This window comes from Stegodyphus dumicola, chromosome 8, assembly GCF_044657685.1.
Source record: "Stegodyphus dumicola isolate Sdum_Otavi_A_Nest chromosome 8, ASM4465768v1".
NCBI classification, from domain to species: Eukaryota; Metazoa; Arthropoda; class Arachnida; order Araneae; family Eresidae; genus Stegodyphus; species Stegodyphus dumicola.
In genome coordinates this window covers 138,820,785-138,846,313 of record NC_140775.1, presented here as the reverse complement: position 1 = coordinate 138,846,313, position 25,529 = coordinate 138,820,785, and the positions used below count along the sequence as shown (strand labels likewise).

Here is a 25,529-nt window from a genome sequence, read left to right as displayed (position 1 = left end):
AGGAAAAAAAGAAAACAAAATTCTCTCTCTCTCTCGCTGTGTGTCCTGAAGGAAAAAATGGATAGCGTTCTCTCGCCGTCTCCTCTTTTATATATATAGAGAGAGAAGGTTGCACGTGACAGGTCGTATGAATTCTGGGAAAGGTCACATTCGTATATATATTTGTTTTTGAATAATATCGTGCGTATCTCAATACACATCCATCATCATAATAATAAAGGTCACCTTGGAAAGAAAAAGAAATAAAAAACATGGAACTCGTGCTCGACTTTGAAGGTTTCTACGATTCTCAAGGAGCCTTTATTGTGAAAGAATTGGCTTACGTCACATTGGACGGTACTTCTCGAGGGGTATTTGTTTTTAAACCCCCGTTTCCATGGCAAATGCTCACCGAGAAAGAAAAACGAACCGCTGTGTGGGCAAGTGATTATTATCACGGCTTGTCGTGGTACGAAGGAGAAATTCCGTACAGTTATTTTCCATGGGTGTTAACGATGTTGACGGAACCTTTTTCCATGATTTGGGTGCGAGGAGAAATGAAACGGCGGTTTTTAGAGAAATGGTTCATTTATTACATTGTATTGATCCCGAAATGTAATAAAGATCCATTTATTACATTTCGGGATCGACGCAAGAGATTCTCAAATACAATGGGATCGAACACATGAATTGTCCTAACCATACAAAAGGTTTTTTCCATTGCGCTCTACAAAAAGCAGTTCGGTATCATTATTATTTAGACACAGAGAAGAAATTCGCAAGGTCGATCCTGCACAATTCAATCTTGACAGAACTCATTCAAAAAAAAAAAATACATATATCACGTTATTTCTTCAACAGCATAGATGGTTCTGAAGCGAAACTTGGAATTTTGAAATAATAGATCAGAGAGAAATCATTCTTAAAAAAAATGGTAAAGTCGGCTGGGAGAAAAAAAATTTCTCAGAGCTGAAAAAAAAAAAAAAAAAAAAAAACTTTTGGTTAATTTTTATCATGTCTTTAGACATGATAAAAATTAATGACCCTCCCTTTTTGTCTGGGAAGGATGTCTCACCCTTTCTAAAAATAGACCATGACTCATCCTTTCTCTAATGGCAATCATTCCATGAATGAATCACGATTTGTTTTTCAAAAGAGTGAGACAACATTCCCAGATGAAAAGGGAAGGGGGTTGTTAATTTTTATCATGTCTAAGACATGATAAAAATTAACAAAAAGTTTTTTTTTTTTTGGAGTTGTAGAATTTTTCTCAGCTCTGAAAATTTTTTTCCAGCCGACTCAAGACTTTACCATTTATATTTACGAATAGTCTTTGGATTATTTATTTATTTTCTTTTAAAAGAAAAATTCTGAGCTAGACCTATCTATTGGCTTAACATTCTGGTCATAGAAACAGTCTAGAATCTCATTTTATTTTTCGAGGCTAATGCACGGGTTCTCCAATCAAAAGGGTTACTATAAAGGGATTGGTTTGAATGCATTTATCTGCAAATGTTGTAGGATTTTGTTGTTGAGAAGGGGGTATATTATTATTATTATTATTATTATTATGATGATGATGATGATGATTGTGGCAGATTCGTTTTCTACATGGAAGTCTAATCTCCTCCGAAGACCTTTTCTGGGGATCGTCGATAGATGGTTTTTCAATAGGAATCGTTTCCCTCGGATCCTCAAGAGATAGAGGGGGGTCCTGTCTTGAGACATGAAGCGGTCTCTCCTCCTCCTCGAGAAGTCTTGAGAAAGGGAGAGGATTTTCGGTTCCCTTATTCTTGAGGGGTCTTGACAAATTGAGAGGTCCCTCCTCTTCGAAAGAGAGAGAAGTTTTGGTTCCCTTATCCTCGAGGGGTTTTGACAAATCGAGAGGTCCCTCATTTTCGAGGGGTCTTGATAAATGGAGAGGTTTTTCATCTTCGATGGGTCTTGAGAAAGGGAGAGGTTTTTCATCTTCGAGGAGGTTTGACAATGGGAGAGATCTCTCCTTCTCGAGGGGTCTCTCTTCCTCAAGGGGTTTTGAGGAAGGGAGAGGTTTTTCATCCTCGACGGGTTTTGACAAACTGAGAGGAATCTGAACAGGCTTCTCCTCATCCCCATCGTTATCGAGGAGGATGAGGATAGGCTTTTGGAAAGGTTTTTTCTTTTTCTTCTGAACAGGCTCCTCTTGATGCTCGGGGAGAGGGATGGGGTAGTTGTTCCACCATTCTATTTTTTCTTGCTCGAGGATTTTTTCAAAAGTCGTGGCCTCTCTATGATGAGACGAAGGAGGAGAGTCCTCGAGAAGAATATAATAGGTATTCTTCCCAGTCTTCTCGATCGAGAGAGGTTCGTGCAAACATTTGTGCAACCATTCACTAAAATGAACGAGAATCCCTTTTGTCTTCTCAAGACAATCCATAATCCTATTCATTTGCGAGACGGTTAGAAAGTGGGACGTGTAAAAATATTTGGCTCGTTTCATTAACAAAATTTGTGCATCCAAAGGTGGAATGTCACGAGCCATCAACACGTTTTCGTCGGATAAAAATTCGTCCTGCATCTTTTGATAACTCCCCACGGTATAATAACCCGCACATTTTGAAAAATCGGAGGCTTTCAGGTAAACGACTCCTTGGATGATATAAAAGGAAAGATCAACATATTTATATTTGAAAGGAATACACGTAGTGAGCTGGGGATGCCTCCTCATGATCCACTTGGACAAAAATACGACTTTGGGGCTCTCCCCTTTTATTTATAGAGAGAAAGAGAGTGTGACCTTCCCTTCCCTCCTCCTCCTCTCTCTCTGCTTCCTCTATCTCTGGACGTCCTTGGATTGGAAAGGTTGACTTTGAAAAAAAAAAGGTCATGGTTGGATAATTTTTTGTTTATTAAATTATTACTTTCACTTCCTCATTCCCACACACATTCATCTTTTTAAGAAAAGAAAAAGAGGTCATGGAGATAAGATTTCTTGGAAAGAAGAGAGAGAGAAACAAAAAAAAACAAATAAAACGGACGTCATAGAGCCTCTATGTGTGTCTGTGTGTGTCTATATAGATATATAAAAAGACGAGAGTACTGGGCGAGATCATTTCTTTTCCATTGGGAGCCATGTCGCTATTAGACGTTTTTCCAACTCAACGGATTTCGAACGGGGAGGATTTGAAGACGCTAAAGCAAATCTCCAACTTGAAAATTTTTTTGGCGTGTCATTGTGCGACATTTATTCCGCATTTACCACCTCATCAAGCGATCGTTTCTTTCAACCAAGATGTCGAATCCTCCAACCTGCTCGTTCAGAATATATACAGAAATTTATTCGAATCGCAACAAACGAAAGAGGAATCTCCCTTCTCTTGGAATCGGATGGATCGAGCTTTGAGACGGCCCATTCAAACAGACCGGCGATATACAGATCCGCGCACGAGTTTTCGGTGGAAGAATATTTTTCTCACGAAACGATATTTTACGTTTGGAGTGAGAACGACGGCTGAGGACGAAGTTCATATTGTTCAAACCACAGCCGCTCCTCTCGCCTATTACGAATCATCGTCCCCCAATCTGAAGGAAAGAAGTTTTAAAGTCAGCGACAGGATGAAATATAAGAAATATATTCTAAGACCTTTTCAAAACTATGTCGTTCCCCCGAAAACGCAATATCTCATCGTCACGACCCAGAAGAGTCTCTTTCTCGTCGATCGGTGCTCGTACTCGCTTTGGAAACAATTGAAAGAGGAGATTTCTTTCCAATCGCCGATGATGTTTCAAGAAAAAGAAGAAGAAAACCCTCCGCCACCTTTACCCATCCCTTCCTTATGTGATAAGAGGAGCTGGACCAAACCGTTATTTCCCGAAACAAAATCGACCCGGCAACGGAATGAAATTGAAGTCATCACAATTGAAGATGAGGAGGAAGAAAAAAAATTACCTCTTAAAAAACGGTCGACTTACCGGAATCTACCTGGCGTGCAAGATCCGCTTCAGAATCCAGAAGCTTCTTCTTCTTCTTCTTCTTCCCCGACTTGTTCAAACAGGCAACCTCTTTCGGACTCCTCACAGACAGAACCTCTTCCAGTATCCTCTTCTTCTTCTTCTTCTTCTTCTTCTCCAACCTGTCCCGACATCGTAGAGGTAGAATGTCAGACGGGTCCACAAGCTTCAAAAAGTCCCGACATCGTAGAGGTAGAATGTCAGCCGGGTCCACAAGTTCCAACAGGTCCAGAAATCATGGAGGCAGAATCACAGCCGGGTTCAAAAGTTCCAACGGGTCCAGAAATCATGGAGGTAGAATTTCAGCCGGGTAAACAAGTTCCAACGGGTCCAGAAATCATGGAGGTAGAATCGCAGCCGGGTCCAGACATCCTAGATCCCTCCACTCATCCCAAAGAGACTCCAAGTGTTTCAAGACAGCCTTGTGAGGATCCAGCCCTTCCCGTATGGAATGATTATATGGACTTACAAAATTTGGTGCAACAGGAAGGAGAAGAAAATAATCATACGGATGGGTGGGTCAAAGACTGTTTAGATCATTTAACCTCGAATGAAATTGAACTGTTATGGAATTGCATTTCTGAAATCACATCGGAAATGGGATAAAAACCAAAACAAAAAAAAAACAATTTTTTTAATAACAAATGGGAGGAGGGTCATGATGTCAATTTAAAAAAAAATATTATATAGAGTCCAATCTTGGTGGTTCACTTCAGTTTTCCAGCATGAGGTGATCCACGTTTCCCGAAATATGGATCCCATTCCAAGAGAGATTGTGTAGAGCCTTCACTTCAGTTCTGTTTTTTTTTCTACCAAGAGGAGAGGCAAAGGGCTACCCATGTCCAAAGAGAGAAAGTGTAGAGCGTTCATTTCAGTTTTTTTTCCAAGTTTAGGGGAGGGAGGTCTCAAAATGACACCCCCCCATTTTCAAAGAGAGATGGTGTAGAGCGTTCATTTCTGTTTTTTTCCAAAGTTATGGAGTTTTCAAATGGCTACCCATTTCAGAGAAAGAGAGAGAGAGAAGGTGTAGAGCGTTCATTTCAGTTTTCCAACATTAGAAGGTCCCAAAATACCTTCTGATTTCAAAGAGAGATCGTGTAGAGCGTTCATTTCCAGTTCTCCAAGATCAAAAGAAGAGGGTCCGCTTTTCCCAAAAGGGCTTTCCGTATTCAGAGACAGCGAAATGCAGACTTCAGTTTTTCTCCCTCCCCAAGAATAGAGGGTCCCAAAATGGCTTCCCATTTCAAAGAGAGAGGGAGAGGCGTTCATTTCCATTCTCCAAGATAGGGTCGTCTGCTTTTTCCCAAAATGCCTTCCCAATTCAAAGAGAGAGAGAGAGAGAGTAAAAGGGTGTGTAGAGCGGTCATGTTCATTCTCCAAGATAGGGTCGTCAGCTTTTTCTCAAAATGGCATCTCCCCATTCAAAAAGAGATCGTAACCAATTTTTTCCAGTTTTTTCCAAGATGGGGGGAGAAGAAAACCTAGGATGGAATAACACGACACACAGAGAGAAAGAGAAAAAAAAACGCCATCTTGTCATTTTCTGATAGGGTAGCGGTGTTCGAATACTTTTGTGACCGACTGTACAGGTAGTTGATTTTAGGGTTTACTTTTACTAATTGCAAACAATGATTTCATATGTATTTTATGTGTTGAATCTAAGATTTTAAAAAAGGTTGTGTAGTCAGATGTGACTATCTTAATTTTCTTTTCAATTCGAAAATTTATGGAAACTTAGTTCCAGATATTGGAAATTCTGAAGTAAACTGAGGCACACAAAAAATTATTATTATTATTAATTATACTCGATTTCCAAAAAATCACTTTTATGCTACGTGAGAAAAGACTGTAAGCATTTGTATTATTAACAATTCACAAATTGTTTACAGCAACAGAAAGCTTTTTGCCTTCTTGTTCTCGTGCGTGTTAGGTGGCCGCTAATTTTATGATTTTTCTACTGGAGGGTGATTATTACGCTACAGTAGCGAATAAGGAAATTCCAGTATTTTTGTGTCGAATTAAAAACAATACTTTGTAATAATAATTGCTGATTAAGTTATCTAAATTAAGCATTCTAAAATTTCATACCGCCCCAAAATAAGATTCCTTTTCCCCATATATTGAGTATTTAATTGATGGATATAATTACTTGACTTCTTCTATGTAACTAATCTGGAGCAATTTTAACCGTTGTTCAGTCCGAAATCGAATTCTTAGATCAAAGCCTGTGTAGAATTAAAAACAATACTTAATAATATTAATTGCTGATTATGTTACCTGAATTGAGCATTCTCAAATTTCATTCCTCCCCCCAAAAAAAGACTCCTTTTCCCCTACATGTTGAGTATTTAATATATGGATATAATAACTTAATTTGATCCCTGCAACTAATTTGGATCAATTTTAACCGTTGGTCAGTCCGAAAACGAAATCTTAGATCAAAGCATTATCTAAGATTTAAGATTGATCTAAGATAAGCATAAGATGCTTTGCACAGGTGCTAAAATCTGCGCAGAGGAACAGGACAAGACAGGAAAAGTTCTAGCAGTTTCTGCCATCACTGAGATGATGCTAAAATGTACCATCTCCAGCATATCGAGAATTCAAAACATTAGTCACCTTAACATTAAATATAATAAATTTTACATGTCTAAAGTTATGTAATTTTCAAGATAAAAATAGGCATCTATGTAAGTTTTTCATTACGCCTCCAGATTTAAGAATAATGCTGTGAAATATTGTACTTTTAGGTATATTTTGTCCGCACATTCCATCAGCTTACTAGCGTATAGCACTAATTGGAAGAAATCTATTGTACTAAGCCTGCTCAGTATATACAACGTCTACTTCTCAATGCCTAAGGATAGCACTTCTTTCATTTCTATCTACATACAGAAACCTTTGGTACTTGAGACGTTAACACGACGTTATTCATGTAATTCTTTCAAGGACTTAGAGAGAACTTTTTTTAAAATAATTTTGTCACCAGCTCGTCCCACTGCTTTTCTACAAATATGGTGCTCTTGTCCCAAAGTTTCGTCGTTATTAATTATATTAAATCATAAATTACTCGAACCTGTTTAAAAAGTTCGTAATTATCGGTTCGTTGTATATTATTGTTCATTGTTTCATAATTAGCTTATTCGTAATTTCAATCTGTTTCGAAGAAGGCTGTACCTCGAGTCCGCGCCCTCCACTGATATCATCACTCTCCCTGACAAAACTATATAGAAGCGTTAGACATAGCCTGCGTACTTGTTTCAAATTTGGGCGAAATTTTCATGAAATTATTGATTCCTTGCACAAAACAAGAATTTTTTTATTACCAAATATAGTTAGAATTTTTCTCTCCATCTATATGAATTATTTTTAAAAGTAAACTTATTTTTGAAACAATAACTTTACCAATATTCAATATACATTTTCTAAACTCTAAGAAAATGTGTAGACCATTAAAATCAGCAGCGGCGCTGCTCTCTTTTTTTAGCTTTCCTGATATCATTGATTGCGAATGTTATATATATATTTAACAGGAGTTGGCAGAGTCTGTAGCTGTGGTAATTGCGCGGTGTATTCTAAAGCGCGGTACTATTTGAGTTTTCTTCTTAACTTAAGTATAGCTTTTACAGTTTTGAAACCTAAATGAAATTTGAAGAATCCACCATTTCTTGGATTCGGAAATTGTATCTATTCGTTGTGTATCTTATTATTTGTTTATGTATTTGACTGATTTACAAATGGCAACATAGAAAAGTTTGTGTGATATCCTGTTTGTTTATAGTCTCTCTTGGCTCTCTTTACTATTCTGATATCACTATTTTCATACGGTGCGCAGCGTTTTTAACTCGTAGGGTTCGTGAACTGTTGCCTTAGAGGTTTCTTTTTCTGCTTCGAATAAAAATTTGAGTTTGTTAATAGTCGATCTCGAGCAAAATGACAGAAAGACGGAATCTTCCAGTTTTAAATGGCATCGTTCAGCCTTTGTTAACTGACTTATACCAAATTACAATGGCTTATGCTTACTGGAAAAGTAATAAATGTTCCGATTATGCGGTATTTGATTTGTTTTTCCGTAAAAATCCTTTCAGTGGTGAATTTACAGTTTTTGCTGGTTTAGAAGAGTGCTTAAAATTTTTGCAAGCATTTCGATATTCCGAGAGTGATATCGAATACTTAAAAAAGATATTACCTCCAACTGTAGAAGCATCGTTTTATGAATTTTTATCCCAGTTAAATGCTAAGGATGTAAAACTATATGCTATTCCTGAAGGCACAGTGGTATTTCCTAGAGTACCTCTTATTCGTGTTGAAGGACCATTGCCAGTAGTTCAGCTTCTCGAAACATCTCTTTTAACTCTTGTAAATTATGCAAGTCTAGTTGCTACAAATGCTGCTAGGTATAGAATTGCTGCAGGCTGTGATATTCAGTTGCTAGAATATGGATTGCGTCGAGCACAAGGTCCAGATGGAGGATTATCAGCTTCAAAGTATGTGTACGTGGGAGGTTTTGATGGTACTAGTAATGTTTTGGCTGGTAAGATGTATGATATACCAGTGAAAGGTACACATGCTCATGCTTTCGTTATGTCTTATTCGTCGCTTGAAGAATGTGGAATACGGAAGCTGAAAAGTAAAAATGATGGCCAGGAAGGAGACCTTGTAGAACTGAGTAAAAGGTACAGGTCTGAGTTGTCTGATCTTTTATCGATACTAACTAGTGAAGCCAGTGATGGAGAACTTGCTGCTTTTGTTGCTTATGCTTTATCTTTTCCAAATAGTTTTTTAGCTTTGGTTGATACTTATGATGTTAAAAAGAGTGGTTTACTTAATTTTTGTGCTGTTGCGTTAGCATTGAATCAACTTGGATATCAAGCTGTTGGTATTCGAATAGATAGTGGCGATTTAGCATATCTTTCAAATGTAGCTTATGAGATATTTTGTAAAATTGCAGAAAAATATAACCTACCATGGTTTAAAAACCTGTGCATTGTAGCAAGTAATGATATCAATGAAGAGACCATTATTTCATTAAATGAACAGGGGCACAAAATTGGCAGTTTTGGTATTGGAACACATTTGGTTACATGTCAAAAGCAGCCAGCATTAGGATGTGTCTATAAATTGGTAGAAGTGAATTCAAGACCATGTATAAAACTGAGCCTAGATGTTGAGAAAGTTACTATTCCTGGCTGTAAGTCTGTTTACAGACTCTTTGGAAAAGATGGTCATGCACTTATTGACTTGTTACAGATGAAAGATGAACCCCCGCCTGAAATAGGTAAAAAAGTTTTGGTTCGCCATCCATTTCAAGAATCAAAACGGGCTTATGTTCAACCAGTTAAAGTCCAGAACTTGCATGAACTTTGTTTTAGTGATGGAAAAATTTGCATTAATCTTCCTGTTTTATCTAGTTTACGTCAGAGAGTTATTGAATCATTGGCTACTTTAAGATCTGATATAAAACGAAACTTGAACCCCACTCCATATAAAGTATCTGTTTCTGATCAGTTGTATCATTTCATGCATGATTTGTGGCTTGAAAGTGCACCTATTGGTGAACTTTTTTAGTATTACATATGTGTAACATGTTTATCATAAAATTTCATTTTGCTTGTTTAGCTGTATTTAGCTAGTCAGTTATTTTGAAGAAAATGTTTTGAATATATGAGGTATTTTGCTGATGTATATATTCAAATCAAAATTTTAGTTAAAACTTTTAATTTGCATTGCGAAGTTATTTATAGTTACAAACATTCCTGAATCGTTTAAAATTTAAATGTTTAGTAGTTAACTTAAGCTTTTAACATTTAATATGAAATTACATTTTCTGTTTTTCTTGCTAAATGTGGAGTTATGTTCATGATATGAGCTGAACTGCTCTTGTATATATCTATCTGCTATTGAACCTAGATATTTTCAGAAGTAGAAGCAGATAGGATGTAGTATTCTGAATTAATTAATTCTATTTTGAAAACTGACAACATTATATTCCTTTTGTCAGGAAGTATTAGAATGGAATGTTACAAATTATGTAATATTAAAATGTAAAATAATGGAAATATTGCTTAAATTTTAAAACTGGTATTATATTATATTTAAAGTATTATTATAGATATGCTGTTAAGTAAAATGTTTTTTTTTTTTTTTTTTTTTTTTTTTGTTTTCCTCTCTTTTACTCAGTGTGTATTACAATGCTGCCGTTAACCATATTTTTGTTCAATTATCAAAAATATTGTGGTGATAGAATTAAATATGCATGGTTATTGATATCTTCGTACTATTAATATGGATCTTATTCATAAAATATATTTCACTGCCACATTATCTGCTGTTACTGTTTAATAGATTTGCCTTACAGTTTTGGCTTTACTGCTGTAAATATAAGATATAGTCTATTGTATACACACATATGCAAAACTTGTGTTTTCATGTATATACTTCTAATGTAGAGAACAATTGTATGTAAATGAAGTTGGATATTATCTATATTACTCAATCTGGTTGTTTTTTTATTGTTTGAAACATAAAATCTTGATCATGGGAATTATAAATTACTATATACTATGATATCCAAACTTATGGCATTTATAATAGGTTAACTAATTATGGCAAAGCTCTATGAAAATCTATATATGTAGAAGAAATTGTACTGCAGATAATTTTCTAAGGGAGACTGATGTATATGTCACTTTGGAGAAACTCTAAAATCAAGCACAGTGTGGGTATGAATGATCATTGATGGAGCCATTCATAAGTGTGTTAATTTAAAACTTAAAGTATACTTAATTTTTAACTTAAAGTATACTTAATTTTTAACTTAAAGTATACTTATTTTTATTGTTATACAAACGAAAAAATATATATTAAATAAAATGCTTAATTTTTAAATCTTTTTATTTTCAAACAAAATTTGCTTTTAAGTGTACTATTGATATATGTGTAGTTATATTTGCCTGTTACATTATGATGAAATTATTTCGTATGTAAAATGAGCAAATTCTGGAAATAACAGGAATGATTAAAAGTGAAATGAATAAAGCATTGAACAACAACAAAACAAAGTATTTTGATAAATACATTGAAACATTATTTTTAGAAAATGGTTATTTAGTACTACTTGCATATGATCCCACTGATTATGAAAGTTAGTGGAGATCCTGCAAAGTTGTGTCAATAATTTCTCTGTAATTTTGGAAGAAACAGATGCCCGTTTATTTAATAAATAGTCAGCATTTAACTTGCTTTCTAAAAAAGACTTTTATCGATTTCTAATATTTTATTAGGCCCTTGGATTTTGATGGGAACTCTGTTTACAGTACTACAAGTACAAACCCCTTATAGGTAATTGTTTCGATCAATTACTGTGTTATCAAGCATACATAGCTGTTCTTTTCTTCATGTTTAATAATTTCCTTTCAAATTAAAAAAAATACAGCAATAACCCTAATTTATATTCTTGTTCATAAAAGCAAAAGATCACTTATCAAGAATCAATCGGGATTACATCAAACAAAGTGCAGATGTTATGAGTATGTTGTGGTTATGTATAATTTGCACTAAATTGTGCTGCTTGACAACAGTGTAAATGTAAAGTGTATCTATCAATGTAAAGTGACTTTTCATTGATAGTCTTATACTGCATAATTTTGCGGCAGTTATCTCCAGAGTCGTAGCTAGGGTTTTCAGCGCCCAGGGACAACTGAAGATTTCGCGCCCCCTACTGCTTGCCAAGGATGGAAAGCATTTAATTCTAAAATGTTGTAACATCAGTTTGGCGCCCCTTGGATTCTGCGCCCGGGGACAGATGCCCCCCCCTTGCCCTCCTCTATCTATTCCCCTGGTTATCTCTTTTTATTTGTCACAGGAATCTGAATACCATGGACTGTTGATATTTTTTAGTGCATTGAGTGAAATGAAAAGATACTCTTCTTTAGCAGCACTTTCTGACATTGTTGCAATGACTAAGAGATTTATATTTGCAATATAAAATAGCTCGAAAATACCATAGTCCAGAAATAATATATTTCATTATTAACTAGTAATTAAAAATTGTTTATTTATATGGATATTTTAGATGGTATAAAATGGAAATTATATTTTTTATGATCTTAAATCTGTATTTACATGTGTAAATCATATGGTTCATGATACATGTTTTCATCACTTGACATTTCTGATTCTTATATTTAAATGGAGCATTGTTTCTTAGATTTTCTTAAAATAATGTGTGTGTGTGTGTGTGCTTATGGCAAAGCCTCGAGGGCTATCTGCCTAAGGGGAGGTATGCCTTTGTGGAGGACTTTCTAAAGGAAACTGGCTCGTATACACGTTACACACGAGGAAAACCACGAAAACGCCCATGCAGCCAGCCCGTTCGCGGGATTCAAACCTCAGACCGAACTACCAGTGTTCAGCGACTTTACTGCTCGGCTGCTGGTGGGCCTCTTAAATTAATGAGAAAAGATTTTATGTATTATATAAACTATGTTTCAGAGAAATTAATATATATAATAAATTAATATGCATGTTTGTCTGTATAATATAAGAAATTTAGCTCTGTTTAAAAGTAATCTATTGCAATTTTTTATATGATGTAGGAAGTTTATTTGTAAGGTAAATTGTTCAATTTCTTGTTGTAAAAGTTAACAGGAGGAGATTAACTTGTACTGTTTATATTCTGTTGAACTGGTAAGAAATGAGAATACCAATATGTGTAATTAGAATATTTTTGTAACTTTTTAAGTATTCACTGAATAATTTTTCATAAGAAATGGATTAAACGTTATTTTATTTGATGTATTGAATATTTACTGAAAAATAACTTACTGTGTAAAATTTTTATGTCAGTTTTTTTATCCTTTCCTGTTCATACTATGTTCTGTAATGTTAATCATACTAGCTTTTTGTAAATATGTAGTATCTGATACATGCTAAAGATGCACATTAATATGAATTTTGCATCCATTTTATAGCTTTCCATAAGAAGGGGATAAAATGCTTATCCTCTTCTTATGCCTTTCTGTAAGAAAGGGAATAAAAATTGTTATTTTGTTTAGTGAATATTTATCAAAAAATAACTTAATATGCATATTTGTTATGTCATTTGTTGGTTCTGTTCTATTCATATTATGCTCTGTAATGTTAAATTGGATTTTTTGTAAATATGTAACATCTAATACATGCAAAAGGTGCACAATAATTTGAATTTTTCATCTATTATGCGATATTACAATAAAACATAATATTAATCCTGTGCTTGTTCTGTAGAAATTAGAGATTTAAATAGAATTTAAAATGTCTAAAATTATAATTTAAAAGTTCTAAAGTGCATTAAATTTTATTCCAAGGAAAATAAAATTCAAGTATGTGTATGAAAATATTATATTGAATTGATTTTTAAACAGTCTGTGGGCTAACCAGTCCAGTTTTTAATACTGCAGCTGTTTTCTCACACTTCATATTGTGTCTTTAGTATTAGACTTCTGTCATGCCAAAATACATTTTAATCATGATTTTATATTTGCTTGGAAAGAAGAGTTGATAAATTATTTCAAAATTTGAGTTGCAGGTGTAAATTTAAATTTTCATTCATAATGAAAATTAATAGTTTCAGCAATCAAATTTTATAGTCAATATTTTTTTTAAATATAGCTGCTATAAAAAATGCTTTATATGTTATATATTGATCATCTCAGAAACTTGTCATGACAAATAATCAGAAATTTTAATACTAATTTGTAGTATTTGAAGTATGCATATGAAAATCTTCAGTAATTTTTTTTTTTTATTTAAAGCATAGTATTTTTTAAACTGATTTCAGATAAACTTTCATATTTCATTGAATTCCCCTTTTCTGTAACTCTACCATAATTTACTTTTCTATTTCAATTAGCTTACATATAGAGATTTAATATATCATTATGCATTTTGTTAGACTTGTTAGCCTTTTTTCATTTTTAACTTTTTAAGTAACTTGCAGGGCTTTCTAAAAGTTTATAGTTTTGAATGCGTAATTTTATTTTTGTTTCTTAATAAAAAATCTCAAATGAGCAGAAATATTTTATGTGTCAATTTATTCCACATAGGTACAGAAATGGTTACAGTTAATTTCATTTATGTGGTTAAAAGTGCTCTGACATTCCTCAAGCTACATTAGAGACCTGCTGTTTTAGCCTACTCAGTTTTCCTTTAAGAGTTAATTTTATTCATTAAATATTAATATGAATATTTCTTCTAAGCTTTTTTCTCACCTGAGGTATACCATTTCTTTGAAACTCGCATATGAAATGTCTTGCAATTTTCCATATGTTCTCTAAATAGTTACTTAAGCTCATGTGTATTATATAGCTTTGAAAATATAATATTACAAAATATATATATATATATATATATATATATACAATTTCCATAATTTTTATAATTAAAAACAAAGTGTAACATTTGTTTTGTTACTTTTTATTAAGATTTATTTCAAGGCTAATTTTATTGCTATGGAATCTGAACTTCAAGACTCATATTGATTATTAATTTCATTGCACTTCATTGGAAGATGCCATGAACATATTCTTCTTCAGCTATGCGAGTTCACTGAGAACTATAACTCAGCAAAAGCAGCCCATACTTTTATATTAGCAAATGCACCAAATGTAGATGGATTTCCTTTATAGTGATGATTTTCTGAAGCTTGATAAAAATTTGCATTGAACCATAGCAATGGATACTTATTTCTCCAAATTCTAAGTATAAAATACCTTTTGCCTTGCAGATGTGTCATTTTCGTCTATTGAGTCTCATAGTTTCTGGTAATTGCCTCTATTATTGCATAAAATGCTATGGGGGGAAGAACCTCCATATTTACTTGCATGTACTTCTTAGTTTTCATCATATTTTTCTGTTTTTTTCTGTAAATTATTGAAATTTGCATATTTGTATAATAATTTTGCTTTGAAAACTGCATTTTTAACTGAGAGGATTATTATAATAAAAATATTCACGATATTTTAAAATTATTTCTGCATTGCATTAATATACTTGAATTATTGCATGTGTACCTGTTCTTTTTACTTATTTTGAATAGTAATCATCATTTTGCATACAAATGAGTAGAAGATGATTGAAATGCGTGCAGTTTTTTCCATGAATCTGTCTGCTTAGCATAGTATATTTTATATATTGCTTTACTTCCTCCCCAAAATACCTGTAATATTCAAATTAATTTAAAAATGGGATAGCTAAAATATGGATAAATATTTATCTAAAAAACTTCCATAATTTTATTACTGAAACTATTTTCTTTGAATCATATTAAAAATTTATAACTTGAAATAATTTTTAAAAAACTGCCATAATATAACTCTTTTATTACTACTGAAACTATTTTCTTTGAACCATATTAAAGATTTTATAACTTGAAATAACTTTTAAAATTTGAAGTAATTTTGATCTATTATTTTTGATTAGAAATAATCTATCATTTTTAATCTGAATGTCAATGGTATAATTTTTTTACAATAAATAGGAGATACCAGATTGTGTGTTCTATGTAGTAAAAGATTTTTATATTTGTTGTATAATAAGTTTTTTATCATCATCTAATTGTACTGGGAGACAGTATGCTATCTGTCCTAGGTCAAGCCATGCAGAATTGAATCAAACTTCCTACTGGGATGATAATTTCTCATTGCTTGACCTAGGATGGATGTCATCTTAGCAGCATACTATCTCAGCATAATATTGAAAATACATTTACATGAAGCTTGTGATTATGTGAATTGTCTATTTTTTATATGAAAATTTCACACTTTTGCACAAACTGTATTGGTGAAATTTGTATATAAGTATGTTATGTTCTGTTTTCAGTGTAAATGATCCATTTAAATTAATTTTTAACTTTTTTTATTATTTATAAGTATTTTGTGTGCATTGGTTTTTGCACATCTAATAAATAATCTGGGACTATTTAATTTTCATTTTAATATGAAGCTAGTGTTGTTTACCTAATGAAGAAAGCTATGTAATAAATTAGTTACAGTTACATTTTATATAGCATGTTAAATATCATATATATGTATCTATTTTGAGAGATCTGAACATAATTTTCTCATTGTACATTTGGTTCTTTAAAAAGTAATTGATATTTTCTCATTTAAAATGTGGCAATGCATAAAGTATCGATAGAGTATATTTATATATATTATATATGGTGAATTTCCAAAATTTGTCCAAGTATAATGTACATGCTACATGTAGTTTCAATGAGATGATGAATATAGGTCATACAATACTCATTTCTGATTCCGTGTTTATTTTTCTAACTCTATAACTTCGTTGCTTTAATAAAAATTACAGAATTTTCATTGACAAAGATTTGCAGTTTTAAGGGTAGAATTACAAAATTAACAAAAGATATTCTTATCTATTAAAATTTCAGAAATTGTTAAAAATATTCATGCCCTTTCTTTCAGAGCAATCTTTAAATCCAATTGAAATTTTTGTAGATTTATGTGTTCGAAAATATAAGTGAATTTAAATTGTGTATAGTTGTATTCTTATTCTTGCTTTTGTAAATAATCTATAAAATTTGTGGAGGAAACTTAGCAAATTAAAATGTTTTAAATGAAAGTTGATTGCTTGTAGCATAATTTAATATATATATATATGTATATATATATATATATATATATATATATATTGCTTCAAAAGAATAAAAAATTAACTTTGTAAATTTGCTTTTTACAAATAGAGAATGTTTGCTAAATAAATATATATATATGATTAGTTTGCTGCCATCAATATAAGATATATTTGGTGTAATTGCCCAAAGAACTGGCTCTTAGTTCTTGGCAGGTGACAGATACATAACATTTCTTTGAAAACAGAAATTATTTTTGTATGCCATAAAGTAATTTCTCAGATATGAAGTGTAATGAATGAATTTTAGTTATTTTAAATGGCGGATATTTTCTAGATTCTTTGGCTTAGTTTGGAACTAAATCACAGGTTTGAATTTTGAATTGGCTTCCTTTAGTTTATCAGGGTATTGATCTGCTTTATCATGATGCTATTAAATACAGTCAAAAGTCGTTAATTCGGACACCCATAATCCGGAATGATCTATAATCCGGACCTCAAAGCTACAAACTTTGCGCATGCGTCGCTTTGTTTGTAGCTTTGAGCCATAAGACCTTTACGGCTGCGAATTTGCGTGTGCGCATGTGCATATTACGTTTACGCATGCGTGTTTAATGTATAAAGGACGGTATAAGCTAAGCTAAAATTATCTAATTCAGTTAATGTTGCAGATTGCGTTGTTCCTTAATCATCGAAGTATGTTTCGAAGTCCATTAAACAAAAAGTTGAATTGCTGCAAAAAATGGATAAAGGCATATCCTTTGTTTTTCTAACCATTCCGAAATCTGTTTATCAATTTAACGCTGCTCTGTGGGGGACGGGAAAGTCGCAGCGCGCAATGAACTGGAAGTTTATCTGTCAGCACTATCCATATCTTCAGGGCAGATGTTTTTATTTTATTATAGCTTTCGGCTAGATGTTTTCGGCTTATAGTTCATTACTAAATGTAGTATTTCATCTCGATGTACTCTTTTTATATGATTTACATCAAATTCATTATAAATATCACGAATACACATCAAATAGTTTTCTGGTTGCAATTTTCTAATTTCGACTATGCGTAATGTATGCTTTACGCATGCGCGCATTGAAAGAAATGTTTAATAAAGTAAACAAATAAATATTAAGCTTTTATTTTGAAGATTTTGATACCCTTTAGATCACAATTGTTCTTTATTTCATAAATTATGGTTTCATATTTTTAATTTTATAATTTCTGACTGCCATCTTACCAGATATAAACCGATGATCTATAATCCGGAATCACCGAAGTCCCGACGAGTCCGGATTAACGACTTTTGACTGTACAGTTTTTCAGGCATTAAAAAAATATTAATCATTGTTTAAATGAAAATCGCCGAGTAAAAATATGCTCATTTACTCAGATTATAGTTTTCATCAACATCATGTTCACTAAAGCTAGTTGCTGAAACAGTTTCCATAAAATTGAATTTCATATTATTTTTCCTCTCTCCATATATATATTATATTAAACATCATTAATATATTTTATAACAAAAACCCTTTCATAATACGACATCATAAACCAATGGTTAATAACCAGTGTAGGCCACCCATTATCTGGATTAAATGAACTCTTATTTTCTTCTTAATGTTTTTAATAAATAAAATGCAGTTAATAAATTCAGATGTATTAGAACTTAATTTTAAAAAATGCATGTTTTTCATTATTCCCCCCCCCCTTACAATTTGTAATGCTCTTGTCTGCACACTTTTCTTCATTGACTTTTTTCTTCATACATTTCTTTGTAGCAAAAAAATGCATCATTCATCATTCAGCGAATTTGTAAGGTTACATTTAATACTGGAATTACTTCTATAATATACTGTGACAGGTTTACAATCACTGCAATAATTTATGATATTTGTTCTGCTAAAATTTTTATGTAGGAAATTTAATGCAGTCTTTATCATGCTCTCATTCTTCATAAGCCTTTGTACATCTGTATTAGTAAGTGTTTCATTATGTCGTTCATTAATATTTAATTTAATGCACTCTTCTGTTGACAAAATCTAAATCATTAAAACAACAATCTGTGCAATTTCCATTATAATATTAGTGATTTCAGCATAATGAATGTCTACTAAAGACATGGTAGCAGTCAATTCATTTATCTTCTGTATACCTTCCTGATATCCGTGCATATTTCATTATACTCTATGTGCAATATGTATTTCATTTTACTAAAATTAGGAAGCACGATCTTCATCTGTGGAAGCCGGAACCGGGTACCATCTTGATCACACACTACAAGCCTGACTTTCTCACTGCATACCTTCCAACCACAACTTCATGGAAGAATCATTGCTGTACTGCATTACTGTAGAGTCATTTGTCTTGTGAATTCAGTACATCTTATTTAGTAATAGAGAGGACGAGCTTCACCTATTCATCAAAAAATTGGTAGTACATTAATACGTGTGCAGCTTTAAACCTCATTAGTAATTTCACCAACCCGAATCTCACTTCATGCTTGTTAACTACCTCTATTTCCCTCGAAAACTGTCTTATAAATTAACTTTGTATAATTCTTTTTCAGATGTTCGGAGGGGATCTCTTGGTAAGGACTATCACTTCTCCAAAGCTCCATTGATTTTTCTTCTTCTTATCATTTCTTTTCATCTTATCTACTATTATCTCCCTTTTAAAAAGGATTGAGATAAATTTCTTTGTCTGGTCTTATTTCGCTTAGTTTTGACCACTTTTAATTTCGTTCTGTATTTATTTTTCAAATACAACATGGAAGAAAATCCCTGTTCACACGACTATGTTGTGTATGCGTTAACCTTGAGGCCGATTATTATCAGCCAAGAGGGTGGCAGTACACTCGTAAACTAAACTAGGTTGTGTAAAAAGGCAATAAAATTTTAATGGCTTTATTTGAAATGCCTTTAAATTCTTTGTTTCAGTTCAGCCAAAAGTTAACAAGTGTGTTATTTTTGAAATCTTCAACTACAGTTCGATCACAGGAAATTTTTATCAATTGTTCTTTTTCTTCTCGAGACAAAATTTCAGGTACATTTGAACAAAATGGATTTCTAATCCAATTTTCTTTTTCATAATCCTTGGCAAAATACATGTTGACATTACTTATCAATGAAAAACAATGATTTTTAATGTTGAATACTAATTCTTCTTTTATTTAAAAATTATTTTCAGTTAGAAAACTTTCTAGATGTGGTAAAAAGCTTAAAATATTATTATACAATTCTTTAATTATTAGCTTGAGTTTTTTTTATCATTGCATTTATTTTATTTCTAATGGTAAACAAATTAACACTTTGTTCATGTAATCCTAAATTTAATTCATTTATCTTTCCAAAAATATCAGCTAAATATGCTAAACTCACCAACCATAATTCATTAAATAAACATTTTTCAAATTCAAATTTTGAATCGTAGAGGAAAGTTTGAATTTCTGATCGAAGTTCAAAACGATCTAAAACTTTGCCTTTGGATAACGACCCTACTTCGGAAAGTAACATGTCCATTGCCCTCTTGGCATAAAGTGGAAAATATTCCTGCTATTAAAGCTCGGCTTTTAATAAAATTAACAATTTTCACGGCTTGATTCAAAACGATTTTCAGGTTTTTGGGTATCGTTTCGGCTACTAAAGCTTCACGATGAATGGAGCAGTGTGTAAATTTAGTTTAATGTGCAACTTACTTTATTTGAGAAATAACAGTGGAATGTTTTCCTGTTAAAGTCCAAGCTCACGGCAGTGAACTTATTCCAAGGAATATCATTCTCAGTCATAAAATTGTCAGTTATTTTGAGAATTTCATTTGCAGTTGCCCTATCATGAAGAGATTCACAAAATAAATACTCTTCAACAATTAGTTTATCTTCTTCGAAATGTATGTAAATTAATAATTGAACGAAGTTCGTTATATTAATACTTTCATCCTATTGCAATGCGAAATATTCACTGTGCTTAATTTTTGGAATAAGTGTCTCTTTTATGGAATTTGCCATTTCATGAATTCGTCGACTTACTGTATCATTTGATAATGGAATATTATTAAGTTCATTATCGGCTTTTTCGTTGGATAACGTCAAAACGATATCTTTAGCTGCTGGTAATATAAGGTTTCTCCAACAATGTGAGCCTTCTTTGTCTCGGCAATTCTTAGACTTACTAAGTAACTAGCTTCCAAAGCTTTTTCGCTTGAAGTAACAAAACCTTTCATTACTTGTTTATTATTTTTGAACTCCAATAAATTTCTCTTAAAATATTCTTCAGATTTATCCTTTTAATGGACATGCTTAGATTCAGTATGTTGGGGTATTTAATTTTTATAGTCAATAGTTAAAAATACTTTGTTTCTTTGCGTACCACCAGTGGTACGCCTACCACCCGTTGAGAACCCCTGTACTAAATTATCCTCTTCTTAAGCCTAATTAAGTGCCTCCAATGGGAAAAAAAAATATATATCCTCCTCTTAAGCAAATCGCAAAACTATAGCTAAAACCTTTTAATAGTTACAAATGAAAATTCTTATTTTTCTGCTTTGTTACATCAGTAGAAATATATTGAATTCGATTCATTATCTTTGATATTTAATTAGTTATACAATATAAGATCCTACGTACAGGAATAGAAATGCGCTTATGGTAAAAAAGAACAGAAGAATTTATTCGAAAATGAATGCATGCTTTTGATTAAAAATAAATTAATTAATTAAAAGAACCAAATAAATGAAGAAATTTTAATTAATCTCAATTTTATTAATTAAAAATTAGGAAGCAAATACTTGTTTTATAGAGAAAATGTCATATCATGAATGTATGCTCAAAGACAGAGTAAACAGCATACGCTGATAATCAAGTTTGTTCAAGAATAAATGGTTTAACTGACAGCCCAATACAATGCAGGTCCAAGTGTGTTTCGGAGCAGACAGTTCAGCGGACACTGTTGGATATGAGACTGTATAGCAGACGTCTCACTTGTGTGCCTCTGTTGACCAAGCGTTATTGTCAACTACGTCTACAGTGGGCATCGAGACTGGACCATAGATAAGTGGAAGACAGTTGACTAGTCGGATGAATCATGAATTCTCATTCATCAAGTCAGTGGTCGTGTCAGGGTACGTCAGCTTCCTAGCGAACAGTTGCTCCCCACTGTACGGCAGGTCATACACAGGCTGGGGGTGGCAGTATTATGCTTTGGGAAACGTACTCATGAGCAGCTTTGGGACCCTTCTTTATGGTAGATCAGACCATGAAAGCTGCAGGTTATCTGAGCAACATAACGGAGGATCAGTTCCCTTCTTACATGGCATCTGTCTTCCAAGTGGAAATGGAATCTTCCATCAGGACAACGCCCCATGTCACAGAGTTTGAATTGCATTTGAGTGGTTCGAGGAGCATAAGAATGAATTCCAGTTAATATCCTGGCCACCTAATTCGCCGAATCTTAATCCGATAGAGCGCATTTGACATGTCATGGAGCGGCAGCTCAAAGCTCAAATACCACCATGTCGGAATATCTCGACTTTGCGTGACCGTTGCTTAGTCATTTAATACAATCTGTCTCCAGTCATTTACCAAGAATGGGAGTTGCAGCTGTTTTGCAAGCCAAGGTTTGCGCAACGCATTATTGAGTAGGTAGTCATAATGTTTTGGCTATGCAGTACACACTAGCGTAGAGCTTTAAGCACAAGAATTGCATGTTAACTTAGTGGCTCCGTTTCACGTAATTTAATGGAATTAGTTTCATGTGCCACTGAAATATTTTATTCTTTAGGTTTAGAATAATATTACAGTCTGGACTGTTTATGTGTTTTATGCAATATATGCGTAAATGTTGAATACAAGCTCAAAAGAATTAATTTTTTCCTTTTAGCCTAAGTTAGGAAATTAATTAAACAAAATTAATTCTTTTCCCCTTTAGCTTTAGTTAACGCTTATTTCTGTCTTCAAAATTTCGCTAGTGTAAACAGGCTTTTCAGGATCGAGCAATGTTCTGGAACGTAACCGACCATGTGATATTGATTCAAACTCACCGTTCATCTTTATTTCTTAAGGGATAGAGAGTATTGATCCAAACTCACCGTTCATCTTTATTTCTTAAGGGATAGAGAGTATTCAGTCGGTACACGACATATTTCACAGATTTTCCATTGGTGAGAGATTACAAGATCTGGTTGGTTAGGTAGTGTCTGCATAGTTTAAAAACATTTAGATTATGTTTTTAAAGTATGCCTAATTCGCCGAATAATAATAGTATATGTGGCCGTTCTTATCGCCATGGTAAAATAGTTTTGGGCGGCCCACAAATACGCCCACGCATTTGGGTTATGGGCGTTAGCCTTTATCAGTACAGCTGTGTATTGCTTATGTTCTCCTTACAGGTATCAGAGATAACAGGTCGTTGGCTCTAATAGCACCTCATACCGGAATGTTTACTTTTCTGAATGGCAGATATATCTGCTCAATGGCTACATTGCCTTCAGACATTTACAACTTGATCGTTAATATTAAGTCCAAAAACGGGATTCTTAGCTGAAAATCACACTGTTTCATTACGCAGTTCTGGTGCAACACCATTCTAAGCAATTAAGATGATGACTCGTTAAAAATATGAATAGCGAGACAAGAAGTCTGTTACAGCCAGGCCGCATGACTCTACTGGCATTGATAATGTAACATCTAAACTCCATGTACACTTCGCAAAATTTTATTAATCATGGATTAAGGATGTGTCGTAATATAATGTCTCATACGATCTCCCTACACACCACTGCACATTTCTTTCCTGGAACTGCTGCCTTTCAATGTGCTTGACGATTGTATCACCATGTTACTCTTTTTCTGCAGATAGGTGCAGGTCTCAACAGGCAGTACGAATGTTTCCATGAAATGTTTCTTGAACATAAACCTTTAACAAAACTATGTATGATGGCAAACTGTTAATGCTCATTTTTCATGGTCAAGATACACTAGCAAGAATAAGGTAACAGCGACGCGACTTCATGTACTAATTGTCTGTTTATATTTCGCCCGCGTTTCGTGTGAGGGGCTAGAAATTTTACTGTTTGCATAATTTACAGATGCTCAGACTGCATTAACATCTTCATGAATAGAATTTTCTTTAACTAGTAATATAATTTAATCTAGCAAACAATATATTTAATTTTTTTAATAAATCAATATAAAGAACTAGAAATTTAATCCAATAAAATGATCCAGTCAAATTTTAAACTGAAAACACCCCATAAAATTTTGAAAAAGATTTCTACAAACGAAAGGCTAAAATCATAAAACATCCCTTGATAATTAGGTAGCATTATTAAAAACCGAAGATAAAATCAATGAAAGGCAAATTAATGATAAAATCCCATTAGATTGGCCTTTCTCCCTACCAGAATGGAAAAGCGCAATCATGAGAAAAATGTGGTTTCAGATTTGAAAAGCATATTTTGTTTTAACTCCATTGTTCGACAATGCGAAATTGCGCATACAATTTTAACGTTATTAAAGCGGCCAGAATCATATACTGTTTTGCAATTTTCAGAGTTTCATTTATTCAAGGCTCAAACAAGATCCCTACATTTTTGTATCTTCCGAATAAAATTCCGAAAATCGTTTTCAAATGAAATCCTCTGGGGGTTAATCACCAGCTTGACACCAGAGAAAACCGAATATTATCCGACCAGGAACATAAACACACATGCAGTATTTGAGATCATTTATTTACGAAATAAGATGGATGGGTACGATTGGTGCGGGAAGGATAGTTTCTCTCAGTTCTTAAGTTAATATCATCTCAGTAGTGTTCTAGCCAACACCCTCCTAAGCTCCTAGATAAATCTAATTGTTTTGGCAAAATGGCAGACAAAGTTCCATTTGCGATCCTCGACAGATATAGATAAAAGCTTGGTGAGCACTTATGCGGTACCATAGGTAAGGCTTAGAAGGAGTTATAGAAAACAGACTTTTCATGGGAACTTTGGTCAAGGAAACTGCTAAACAATAGTCTTTAAGTGATAAAAATAAATGATATCTTATCTAATAAATGTGAGTTTATTTGAGTACACAGGCCTTTCAATAAAACATTCATTTTAGCGAGGAAACATAGATCAACTATAGAGGCCTGTATATACTGAGCAAAAGCTTACCGTCATTTTTTTAGTTTTTCTCGTTTGCCGATCAGTATATTTCTAATAAATAATGAACTTTTTCTAAGAAGATTCGCCATCGTTACGGGGAATTTTGGTCTTTCATGGAGGTGATCGTCTTAGAGGAGACTACACTCAGTGATGGCGATTATTGATTTACATCATGTACTAATTCAGAAGTCAAACAACAAAATCGGCGTTATATTTGCAAAATTTTCACAGGACTAGTTTCGATGGTTTTACCGAACCACCATCCTCAGCTGCAAAACCGCAAATGAATTATGTTGGTGTAAGCTGCAAAACCGCAAATGAATTATGTTGGTGTAAGCTGCAAAAGGATGGTGGTTCGGTAAAACCATCGAAACTAGTCCTGTGAAAATTTTGTAAACATAACGCTGATTTTTGTTGTTTAACTTCTGAATTAGTATTTATTTGGCGTGTTATTGTGTCTTAATTACATCATGTACTTATTCCATTCAAGACTTCTGGAATCCTCTAATAAAAAATACTGAAGTAGAAGTCAGGCGTATCAGTTTATTAATGCCGTTATAAGAATAGAAATTATGAATTAATTCGAATTATAAATATTGATTAATCTAGCAAAAAGCACACAAAAAATACTTCATAGTCCAGTTTTTTCTAAAATACCCTAAATAAATAACTTACACCAACATAATTCAATAAAATTTTACGTTGCGAATTTTATTGAGTAATTTTAACACTCATTATTTATTAAAATATTCAGTCATTGAAATAATCCATTCTGGAATGAAAGAGATGCATATTA

At 33.0% G+C, this 25,529-nt stretch overlaps 1 protein-coding gene across 1 annotated transcript; it reads left to right on the top strand.

The window, feature by feature from the left end:
* The first annotated feature begins 7,469 nt into the window (after positions 1–7,469).
* Positions 7,470–16,590, top strand: Naprt (nicotinate phosphoribosyltransferase). Its single transcript, XM_085822495.1, has one exon. The coding sequence runs from the start codon at positions 7,903–7,905 to the stop codon at positions 9,535–9,537; it is 1,635 nt and encodes a 544-aa protein (XP_085678621.1). The 5' UTR covers positions 7,470–7,902; the 3' UTR covers positions 9,538–16,590.
* Positions 16,591–25,529: the final 8,939 nt, after the last annotated feature.